This window comes from Lontra canadensis, unplaced genomic scaffold (assembly GCF_010015895.1).
Source record: "Lontra canadensis isolate GAN:19392208 unplaced genomic scaffold, GSC_riverotter_1.0 scaffold9, whole genome shotgun sequence".
NCBI lineage: Eukaryota > Metazoa > Chordata > Mammalia > Carnivora > Mustelidae > Lontra > Lontra canadensis.
Window position 1 is genome coordinate 2,267,754 of NW_022631003.1, and position 12,498 is coordinate 2,280,251.

Consider the following 12,498-nt stretch of genomic DNA (forward strand, 5'->3'; position numbering starts at 1 on the left):
TTTTCTAGGCCATACACTCGGGTCCTTAATGGAGACCTAGTGATGGAACACTGGTCTTAAGTCCGTTATCCTGGATACTGTTATACCTCAACATTCCAAAAAACACTTTAACAGAAATTAACAGCAACTATAATGAAATCCTGATATTTCTGAACTAGAAGCGCTTTCCAAGGGATGGGATTACTGGGTTGACAATTTCTCTTAATCTGAAACAAACAAACAAACAAAATCCATCTTCCTTCCTCCCTCCCTCCCTCCCCCCATCCCCTTTCAGTCTTCTTCCATCCCGAGAGACGCACGAAGACTCTGACCGTTTTTATTTGAGTGGAAAGTTGAAAGAGAGCAATACACCGGCTGCACCCATCCAGCGCTTCCTGGGGTGGAATAGCAAAGTTCTAGGGTACAGCCTTCCTGCCCGGAGCTGGCGAGGCAGCCGCTCTCCGCTACCTGCTCAGCTTCACGCCGCCTCTGAAGGTCCGCCCGCCGCGGAACAGTTGCGTCTCCATCTGGCTGCCAACCCACCCAAGCTTTCTTCTCCTCCACCACCACCACCTTCCCTCCTTCCCCCCTCCTCCCCCTCCTTTCCGTCTTCCCTCTCCACCCCCGCCCCCAATCTCCTCCTCTTTTTCTCACTACAAGCGGTTGCTGATGCTGAAGCCGAGCGTCACTTCGGCTCCCACGGCAGACATGGCGACATTGACAGTGGTCCAGCCACTCACTCTGGACAGAGGTAAGGGAGCGGCTCGCCCGCCAGGCCACTGCGTCCCCTCTGCCTCCCTCTCTGCCCCTGCCAACTCCCACCGGGACAGCCGGACGCGCTCGGGCAGGGGCAGCAGGGCGAGCGAGGACGAGCGAAAACGAGCGTAGAAGGCGTTCGCGCGGAGAGCAGGATACTTTCTTCCCCTTTCTCTGCCCGCCACGTCCCCACTGTCCCTGCATGCTGCGCTCGCCCGGCCCAGGGATGCCTTCGCCGGGCTCTGGCGCCCCCGCTGCCACTCCCAGCCCCTCGCCCGGTCGCCTCCGGGCCGCCGGCTTTGTTGGAGCGGAGGCACAGAGACCGGTAGGCGCCCGGGGCTCGGGGTTGGAGAGGGGCAGGGAGGAAGCTCGCCGCGCCGGGCGAGGGCGCCTGCAGCCGGAGACCGGGGAAGCCTGGCGAGGGAGCCGCTGCCAGCCTGCGCAGCCCGCGGGCCCGAGAGGGAGGAAGTTTGTCCGGGCGCGGGGGAACGAAGGTCGGTAGGGCTGCGGCTGCTCGGGCGGCCGCCCGGGGGCGGAGGAGGCGCACCCCGGGGTGGCCTGTGCCGGGGCGCGCGGCGGCTGGGCTGCAGCGGCGAGGAGCTGCCCTCGGCCGAAAGGGCAACGTGGAGCACCGGCAGCAGTGCCCGGGCTGGGGGCGCAGCGTCGCTGCCGCGGAGCCCGACTCTTTCCGGTTTCTTGCTCCGAAGGCGGCCGGGGTCTCCTCTGTCCCTCGCCGTCCGCCGCGCTCCGGTGGTGGCAACTCAGTTTCTCCTGCCCCGGCCAGCCTCCTTCCTTCTCTCCCCAGCCCGGTGTCAGCGCGGCACCCCGGCTGCGGAAGGCGCTGGGACGCAGCGCGGACTGGCTTGAAATTCAACTTCTGACCCGCGACCCGGTGCGTCTTGCTTTCCGACTTGAATGGGGAAGCAGTGTTTGCTTCCTCCCAGGACCTCGCCAAGCCCAAGGCTAGAAACCCCCGCTGCTCTGCGGTGGGGTGGGGGGGCCTCTCTGGAGCGCGCGTACGAGGCTGTACCTGTGCCTGTGTGTTCGGGTTTCCTTTCTGGCTTCCGACGTCTAGTTATGCAGGCGCGGGAGTCCCACGACGCCGCAGCGGAGGACACCTGCTCGTCCCCGACCGCAGCAGCCGGATTTAGGACCCTGGGCGGCCATTTGGAAATGGTGTGCTCAGTCGGAGATGATTTAGTCCGATGTGCCTCTAAAAATATTCTTCCTAGCGGATTAAACTGGACTGTGGGGCAAAGCGAAAGAGCATCCCGCTGCGAGTACAGTGCAAAAGCCAGGGAACTCAGTGGGGTTTTAATTTGGAGAGATTGTGGATGACTTTAACGCAATCTGTTGGCGCCAGAACAGATAGTATGTAGTGCCCATAGCAACCTTACTTGGGGTAAGAGTTGAAAAGTAAAAACCAAAAATAAATAATTAATCAATTTAATTAAATTAAAAAATGTAATAATTGATTTATGTTGGGAAACGTTGATTTGCAAGCTACTAAATTAATAACAGTAGTTAAAGAACTCAGAAATCTAGGATATAATCCATGATTTCACCCCAGTATCACCATCTACACTAAGCAGGATAAATCCATTGCCACTAAGAGCCAGATGGCAAGCTATTAGAAATTATGGATTTCCCACGAATTTCTGTTTTAATGTTATGAGCTCTTATATCGTCCCATTACTAAATCAGCCTTTAAATATCCCAAGTAAAACGACTATACTGGGAGAAAAAAAACAACTGCAAGAAAATTGCCTACCTGAGCAATTTTATATATTAAGACTACTAAAAGTATTTCACCTCTTGGGTTTCACCTTAGCCCCGAGATTCCTGACGCAGTTGTGGAGAAGAAGTTCAATCAGACGGGGATCTATTCTTTTTTTTTTTTTTAAGATTTTATTTATTTATTTGACAGACAGAGATCACAAGTAGGCAGAGAGGCAGGCAGAGAAAGAGGAAGGGAAGCAGGCTCCCCGCCGAGCAGAGAGCCCGATGCGGGGCTCGATCTAAGAATCCTGGGATCATGACCTGAGCTGAAGGCAGAGGCTTTAACCCACTGAGCCACCCAGGCGCCCCAACAGGGATCTATTCTTAAAGTTTGTTCTCGTTCACAGCCAGACTGTACCTGTCCTTTCCAGTGTGATTAGGTCCATTTAGTAAGTAGCTCAAGAGGCAGAATGAGACTAGATGTAGCTGAATAAATTAACCAGCAGCCAACTGCAAAGTCTGATTTGTGGATGATGAGTTATTGGCACCATTGCTGTCCATGAAGTCAGTGTGTATAAATATTTTTCCCTCTACCTTATTAAGACATGATTAATTATTTGATTAATTGCATCATTAAACCAATGAGAGAAAGAGTTCTGAAAAATGCTCCTACAAAAAAATACAAGTCTGTTTAGAAAGGCAGCCCAATAATACTAATCTGGGCCCTATTTGGTTAGAATGTGGTGCTTGCTTTGGATGGGTTGGTTAGCATCTTTGGGCATCCGTTTCCCTCTGTGCACTGTAAGGAATTTGGATTAGATGATTCTGACACTGTGCAACTTTAGTAGTCTATAAGTCAATTAGTTGAAATTAGAACGCAGTTTCTGGTCATCTACTGGAAGATTTTCCAGATTAGTCCCTCTCCCAGGTTGTTTGAGTGACCTTTGTTGTATCCAGAGGTCACCCACTGATTTGGCCCTATCAAAGCATTTCTCATATGCTGGTGCATCTGTCTCCTTGCTGAATGGTTGCTCCTTGAGAGACGAGACCATTTCTAAATTCATTTTCATATTCTCAGTGCCTGTCATAGTTCCTGACTCACAGTAGAAGATCAAAAATTAACGTGAACTAAGGACTGCAGTAATTTAAACAGTGTTAAAAGATAGGGATTTAGTAGTGAACCAAGGTACCGTTCATAGATTCATGACATTTTGGCTCTGGGAAAGATGGCAGGAAAAACACAGGCCAGTGGTTCTTAACCTTTCTTTCCCTCTGTGTGCTTGACAGATTCCTATCAGTAACCATAGCTCACCCAAGCTGTGATTAGTAACCAAGGGGGGATGGAGCAGGTAGGCAAAGGAGAAGGAAAGAAGATGCTTGACAAAGCCTCCCAAAGGCATCTCAGCAAATCGGAATGCATAGATCCATAATTTGATTTTTTTTCCTAGCATCTTTCCTTTTCAAGTGAGAAATATTGAAGAAGTAATAAGTATTTTCAAGGTTACTCTACTAGTTAGTGGGAAGTTTTATGCTAAAATTTAAATCTCTTTGTTTGATGCCCTTTGGCACCATAAACCGATTTATCTGGAATCTTCAGGGTAAAGGTTTTAAGCAAATAAATCAAACCTGTGGATTGAAATTAAGATTTACTCCTCCCAGAATTCAAAAGATATTACCTGAAAGTAAGAAGCTCAGAAGTCTACACCAGCTAGCTTCTTGGACCTTGTTTGGGAAGCAAGATTTTGCCAGGACCAGGCTGGGCTCTGAAAAGATGAACACAGGGACTTAATATTCCAAACTCTTTTCTACCTTCCATTAAGACCTCATATTAAGCCTGTAAAGGCCTCTGGTGGCTATGGCCAGAGCTGGCTCCTGTTTACCCTGGTCCTAGTCCTTTGGATTCTTTACTCACTCATTGAATGCCTGGTATAAGGCAGACCCTACTATAGAAAGGTTAACTGGTTAACACGGTGGTGAACTAAACAGACATAATTCTAATCTCTGTGGCAGTTAAAGACCATGGGGAGAGAGAGATTATCCATATAAATACATATGCACACACGCATACACAAAAAAATTCACTCATGCAATAAATATTCATTCATTGAATGTATATATCATATATGTATATACACATAAGGTATACATGTGATATACTACTTTCTCTATATATAATATACTATAGAAATACCAGAAACAAAAGTTTCTGCTTTTCTGGTCCTTAAGAGTGTTGTGGTAGAAACAGATAATAAGGGACTGATTAGTTAATTCAACAAATAAGTATTGAGTGTCAGCCTTATGGAAAGCATTATTTTCAGCTTTGTGGCTAATGAATAAAAGAGATAAAGTCTAGCGGAGTTTACACACTCATGAGTGAGACGCAGAACATATTCACATACAATGCCACCAAGAAAAGCTAAGACTGGACCAAGGAGAGTGGCAGGGGCTGCTCTTGTGGATGTGAGAGTCAAGAAAGGCCCTCCCTCCTGGACTGATGACATTTGAGAAAAGATCCAAAGGAAATAAGGAAGCAAACTCTGCAGACATGGTGGGGGTGGGGTGGTAGTGATGGGGGTTGCCCTCTGCAGAAGGATGTTATCTGTGCATCCTAGGAACAGCACGGAAGTCTACATGAAAAGGAGAGCACAGGGAAGAGTGGTGGAAAGTGAATGTGTGAAGTTGGTGGCCAGGAATCAGATGATGTAGGTTATGATGTGGATTTTAGATTGGTTGAAAGTCTGAAGACAGAAATGATGTGAAGATGGAAAAGAATGGGGAAGGACCTATTTACATGGTGTTAGGCAAGGAAAGGTCATGAGAAAGCAAAATTTAAAACTGAGTTCTGATGCATTAATACAATTTTTAGGAACAACGTTCTGGTTAAAGGGAAGAATACACATAAAAGCAACTTGACTGCATACAGCTTGGCTACCATTCCATTAATACATCTAGAACCAAACAAACGATCCAAAAGAAGAATTACCGAGAAGCAGTAACACTCCAAATGTGCCTCCTAGGATAGAAATTTGGTTTTAAGTATACCAAGAAAATCTATAGATCAGCTTTTTCTTATTGCTGGGATAAAATATCATATAATTAGATTTTTAAAGACATACTGAGAGCTGTAATGTACACATCACTATGCATAAATCTACATGTTGAACCCAAGTGGTCATACTATGAGATAGAGTCATTTTTAGTCTAATATTTTATATTAACAGTGATGTAGAAAGTAGTACCTGTAATTTACCCTTGTGGCAGAGAGAAGAGCCTGATAAGGAGATTAGTGTGGAGTCTTCTCTGCCAGAATTTAAAATGTTTATAGCAATTCTTACCTACACCAGAGGTTAGTTTGTCCCCGATTATAATCTCTAAAACTGGGAATGACCTTCAGCTAAACTCAAGAGAACAAGGCAGGATGCAATCCATGATACTTAACACTTTCATAACAAGGGACACAGGAATACTTCACTACATCAAGACTTCATGGATTTAGGCACTTTCTTAAATACAATAGCTCCAACTCTCTTTCACTTTCCATCTCAACGTCAGGAAAGATAACACAACTGAATTCTTCAAAATTTCACTTCTTTCTACCTCCCCCCTCTAACTTTAATCGGAATTGCTTTTTCTTTTCTTTTCTTTTTAAATTAAGGCTTATAAACAAATAATACAAAAACAGGTCTTAGAGAACTATTGATAAATAAAGCAATTTCTAGGTGTGATTAAAATTGTATCAACTTTTGAGACTTCGTTAATGACATGATTAATAGTTTATAATCTATATTAGGTGCCTACGTAAAATAAAACATTGGTATCCCTGAGTTAGATGCAACTTGGATAAGTCACAAAAATATAAATGGAAATCTTGATTTCTTGGTTTCTGAAAAGAGTCATAATCTAAGATATTGGTTAAACAAATCTTGCTGTGTTTTCTCCTTAAGAAAATGAAACTTTTAGTTATTTAAAAATTAAGAGCTTTTATTTTGTGGATTTCAACTTTATGGAAAAAAAAAGAGTGCAAAATTGAATGCAAATGAAAATCCCATGGGTGCCACACTTTTCACGGAATTTATGATACATTAAAATTTTTCTTTCTTTTCCTTTCACTTTTCAAGGCAGGCAGAGCTTATTACTTTATGTATCTCCCATTTCAGGCCTTGGGCAGCCCTATAGTTTTCTAATCAACTGTATTTGCCCATTTTTATAAAATCTGCATTTGCCTGAAATTGCTTTTGCTCACAGTCCAAAGGGGCTTGCCCTACCTCGCTCTCCTTGCTATTTCTTTTAACATGAGGAGCGATAGAGGAAAAAGGAAAACAAAAATTAAGGTAGTTCTTCTGTTGTTTCACACATGTATGCCCTGATGGGGGAGGAAGAAGAGGGATCAACATTGTCTTATGGCTCTTGTCCTAAAACCTTCTCACATCAGCAGCCACGTATGTTTTCATCTACAAACATTAAGTGCTTGCTTGATTTCTCATATTTTCTGTGAGCTTCACTACACCTAAAAAATTTATTTTTATTGAACTTTTTTTTGACAAATCAATATCCAAGTCTTTCATTCTTCACTATATAATTAGTTACACAACATTTTCCAGGAGTCAGAATTATGCCACATCCATCTTCTCTTTTCCTTTGATAATGAAAAGTTGCAACAAGAAGGTCTCAAATTTTAGAAATCTGTTGATTATTAAAAAAAAGTATTTTGCATGTAATGGGAGTTTTATGTACAGTTTTAAATCTGAAAAGAAATCAAGAAATTAATGATAGAGCTTCCAGAAAAAAGAAAAACATATCTGATATATACTCTGGTTTGGTGCAGTAGCTATTCAAACCCTGAGACATATTTGGTGTGCTCTAGTCATTTATGAAACTAATGCTTTTGCTTTTGGAGTGCTTCCTGGGCGATCACAACTAGGGCTAGTAAGGAAAAGGAAACATGGAATGAGTAGTGTCAAATGGGGAGCTGTATACTGGGTATTGGGGAAGCTATTATAGGTGCAAAGCCAATACCTCTTGGAGAGAATTCTTTGTCCTGATATCAGTCTATTAGGATACAGCCTTCATCAGATCAGGGCGCTGACCTCGTTTATGTAGAACTCAACACATTGTCTGGCACAGAGTTGGGACACTCCTAATATTTGTTGATTGAACGAATGAATGAAATTGACTTAGCTGGACTGCCTCTCATGGACACATCTGTAATGCTTAAAAATCAAAAAAACAAACAACAATAACAAAAACCAGCCTTCTAACCTATAATAATGTGAAAAGGTGGCTACCTTACTCTATCACTTTGCTTCTGTGTCTGTGTATGTGTAGCAGACTCTTAAAAGTGGCGTGCTCCCCAGGGCCAAGAAAGGCTGCAAAGTGCTGGTGTTGATATCAAGGGCTACTTTCATCGTTCACATCCACCTGCAATTTTAACTTGTTATTTGAATTTGTTATTTTAGCTAATGCTAAAATACAACTGAAAAGGTTAAAAAAAAAGGTGTGTGTGTGTGTGTGTGTGTGTGTATTTGTATGTAGAGGGGTCTAGCAGAATTTCCTACGTGCACGTGCACACACACACACACACACACAATGTACACTGCTTCAACCCGTTTTAAAAAACTACAAATGGATGAATGATAAAGCTGTTTTCTGATAAGCAAGTTAAAATGGATTTAATTTGAAATCACTTATGTGTTGGCAAGAGGGAACACGCTTTAAAAGTCATATTGATTACATCGATGATTTACTTCTGGGCTAGGTGGTAGACAAGTTGTTTTATGATTGAATTTTACTAACATTTTGTGCTAGCTGAATTTGAAGACTGGTCTAATAAAAAAAATAAATATGCCCAAACACTACTTGAAAAAAAATTATGTTGAATTAAGACTTACTTTGACTTTATACTCTGATAGTTATTTATCTTGGACAGAAAACTGTAGCTCCTTCTTTAAAGTGATGGCAATTTCCCGTAGAAACACTGTAGCTATTTCAAGTCCAACTGGTTCTGCTATTTTTGTTTACTTGGCCAGTGTGGTGATAGTTATGATATTCCAGTATAAAATCTGTTTTTTTTTTCCTATCAAAGAATTATCTTTAACCAAAAAAGGCTAGAATATAGGGAATCACAAAATGGCAATACAAGTTAAGCCCCCAGTTTAGATGGGGGAGAAAACCATCAAATCCCAGCTGAGTCTATTTAATAAAAATGAGGGAATTGTGAGATATGGCTGAGAGATTCCTGAAAGTGATCTTTTGAGGAAAATTGGAGAAGAGCAGTAACTGCTGATAGACAAATACCCCTGATTCCAAAAGGGTGAGAAAAGTGTTTTAGGAAACTGTAGTTCAATCTACTAGTTTTTTTTTTGTGTGTGTGTGTGTGTGTGTGTGTGTGTTTTATGCAGAAAAGGCAGTGATCAGCCACTTTTTTTTTTTTTTAGATTTTTAAAATTTATTTATTGGACAGAGAGAGATCACAAGTAGGCAGAGAGGCAGGCAGAGAGAGAGAGGAGGAAGCAGGCTCCCCACCAAGGAAAGAGCCCAATGTGGGGCTCGATCCCAGGACCCTGGGATCATGACCTGAGCCAAAGGCAGAGGCTTTAACCCTCTGAGCCACCCAGGCGTCCCGATCAGCCACTTTTTATTTATTTATTTATTTATTTAGTGTACCAGAATTCATTGTTTATGTACCATACCCAGTGTTCCATGTAATACGTGCCCTCCATAATACCCACCACCAGGCTCACCCAACTTCCCAAGTTTTTGCTTGTTGGCAGAAAAATCTAAGGACAGTAATAGAAGAATGGGATTTTGGCACTTATAAAAGAAAGTGGTGATCCCCAGAGCCTACATGAGATCACTGAGAATAGATCTTGTCAAATTTCAGGTGTGTGCTATGACCCTACAATATTCATGACATCACAACTGTTAGAGAAGCCTTATGGAAAGTGTAGAAATACATGAAGTGGATGATCATATTCTAGGATTTTTAGTGGTTGAAACACTGCTCCAAGGCAGTTTGGTTCTCTGTCCTATTCACTGCTCTTACCGTTATTTTGGATGAGGGTCTTGGGAGATTTGTGTAGATGATGTAGAATCTGGCGGGATAGCGAATGATTAAAGAAACCATATCAATATTCTAAAATTATACCTTGCTTGAATGGCAGGTTACAACGTTAGAGATAAAATTTAGGGGCAATGAATAAAGTCTTCATTCATTCATTCATTCATTCACCAGGAAAAAGGAGCCAGCCCTGGCTATTTACTGCTCTTGGTCATACTGCCCAGTGAATACTGCCGACTCCACTCAGCCACCTGGAAGACCTCGGTCCTGGGCTGGAGTAGGAGGTGTTTCAAATGGCAAAGAGGCATTCCAGAATCAGCCTGCCTGGTTTTGAATCCCAGCTTTTGCCTTTACTGGTTCTGCAACTTCCAAAGTTACTAGACTCTTTTGACTCTCCATTTTCTTGTCTGTAAAATGTCAAATGACAAAAATAGCAGTGACTTCATAAAATGTTCGCTTTACATGAGCTAATACGTATGAAGTATGTATTACTATTGTACATATTACAGGTCATCCTAGTAACCACTCAACAATAGTAATTATTTCTTCCTTGAGTCATGAAACTTCTGTCACCCCACCATACTCCCAGGGGGCAGAGACAGATAATATTCCTTGTCTTCAGGCTATCCTAAAAGACAGGGACTATTTATTTTGGTATTCTCTAAGAGCAAGATGCATTTGGAGATGCTTGGAGGTCAAAACCAAGTTTCCTATATACATACCTTATTTGCCAACCCACTCTCCCCAAATTGCTTTTTTCTTGATGCTTGAATAACAGTTCCCCCCCCCCCACAATTCCGTTGGAGTACTTAGCACACAAGATTGACTTTTTTTTTTTTTTACACTGCTCTCACCCCAGCAAAATTAAGTTATTTGCATTCATCTTGTTGTTCTCATTACCTATCACAGTGCCTGAAAGATAAGCACTCAGATGTGTGCTGAATAAATTACTGGTTGGTCTTCACATGTTGCATGTGAAGGGAGTAAGCCTAGATAGGTGAGCAGATGACACAAGACGACAGATTTTTATTTAAGAAAAAAAATTATCTACATTTATTCTGCTCAAAATTCAAATGGGTGCCTTCCAGAAATAAGTGAACATCTTACTACTGGATTCCTGGAAATATACAGGCAAAAGTTGGCTGACAGATTGGAAAAGCTACTGAGTGACTTTAAGATTCAGTAAAAGTTTAGGACAGAGATTAGAGTTTATGTAGATGTTCATTGTTTTTTGCTTTATTTTATTTGTATGCGGATAGCAAAAGTGTTCTAAATGGTTGACTGGAGAAAATATAACCAAGAGCAACTTTTTTTTTTTTTTCTCTCTCCTTTGTAGTGCTATTACATTGCTAAGCATCACAGGACAGGGAAAGGCATATAGATGCCAGTGAGGGGTAAGAGCTCCAGATCTGGATGGCTGGGTTCAATTCCTCCCTATCCCTACCTCTCCCTTGCTATGTCAACTTGGCCTGTTGCTACCCTCTCTTTTTTTTTTTTTTCACTTTCATCTGTAAGATTGGAAATAATATCTCTCTACCTCTTGAGGTTGCTCTAAAAATGAACTGGGAAAACATATGCAAGTGCTCAGACCATTGCCAGGTCCATATAAATGCTCAATCCTGATTGATTATTCCCCACCTCTTCTCCCCAGGGCATGCATTTTCCCCAATGCAATAAGTGAAAAGTGTGCAAGCTTCAGATCTAGACAGATGGGGATTTGAATTGCAATTCTGCTACTTACTATCTGTGAAAGCGTAAGACATTTCTTATTCTCTCCACATCTTCTTTCTTTCATTCTTTAAAAAAAATTTTTTTAAAGATTTTTATTTATTTATTTGACAGACAGAGATCACAAGTTGGCAGAGAGGCTGGGGCAGGGGGGAGCGAAGCAGGCTCCCTGCCATGCAGAGAGCCCAATGGGAGGCTTGATCCCAGGACCCTGGAATCATGAAAGCAGAGGCTTTAACCCACTGAGCCACCCAGGCGCCCCTTTTCTTTCATTCTTAATACCGGAATAATGACACACACTTTGTATGGTGATCCATTCCTTCGATTCTTCCCCTCACTTAGCCTTTCAAGGAACAGTGAATGAGTCTGCTTTGAGCCTGGTACCAAGTCAAGGGCTAGCGGTAGAGCTTGCAGTCTAGGGGAGAGAGACCTTACGCAGATAGTTCATAATAAGATAGTTTAAGTATTAGAACAATAGCTCATGAATTGAGCATTTACTACTTTACACTGCATTATACTACATGGGCTACTAGGCAGTCAGGCATTCTGCTTAAGTCTCTTCTTGTCCCGTTTCAATTAGTCCTCAAAACAAGACTTTGAGGCAGATGCTTTTAGTATTTTGAAGATGTGGGAATTGAGGCATAAACAAGCTAAATAAAGTGATTGAGGCTCAGGCTGGTTGATTCTTGAGGCCTTCAGCTTCATCATTATGCTACGCCAGCGGGCAAGTGCATTGGTCTATAATGGGGTCTGTAGCAAGCTTTGAGGAATTTGACCTTGTAAGGGACAAAAGATGCAGAGGTGCTTGCAAAGTCTTCAAAAGACAGACAGACAGACAAACAGACAGAAGGCACACCAGGAATGCATGTTACCCTGAGAGAAATGACTTTGTCCAGTGCTTGCAAAAGGAATGTATACCAGTGTTGCTCAAGATTAATTTAAGTGATGTATTTTTAAGAGTTTACCACGATTATTGTAAACTAGCAGGCGTTTAATAAATGGATGTGCTTAGTATTCGTTTCTTAGTACCAAAGAGAGAATATCCATAGATAGAATTACAAGAAAGTACTAGCAATATTCTGTTCCTTCCCATGCTGTGCCGGTGAACACAAAAATAATGACTGTGGCATTCAGATTACGTTTCGGCGATCTGTACTGCACAGCTAAAACAGCCCAGACTTCTTCATAGAACGAGAATTTTCACAGACTCTCTTAAGCGAGTGATAATAATGTCCCAAATCCCCTTTCCTTACAGTCTT

The 12,498-nt window shown here is 42.4% G+C and overlaps 1 protein-coding gene across 3 annotated transcripts in view; it reads left to right on the forward strand.

Moving 5' to 3' along the window:
- The first annotated feature begins 244 nt into the window (after positions 1–244).
- LIN7A (lin-7 homolog A, crumbs cell polarity complex component) overlaps positions 245–12,498 on the forward strand; it is a 120,139-nt gene continuing 107,885 nt past the window's right edge. The window contains exon 1 of one of the 3 annotated variants that reach the window (XM_032854688.1): positions 245–730. In XM_032854688.1, coding sequence (XP_032710579.1) covers positions 649–730 — 82 coding nt within the window. In that variant the 5' untranslated portion in view covers positions 245–648. Of the gene's footprint in view, positions 731–922; positions 1,061–12,498 lie in introns of those variants that run through there. The other 2 variants (XM_032854689.1, XM_032854690.1) reach the window with 2 other exon arrangements.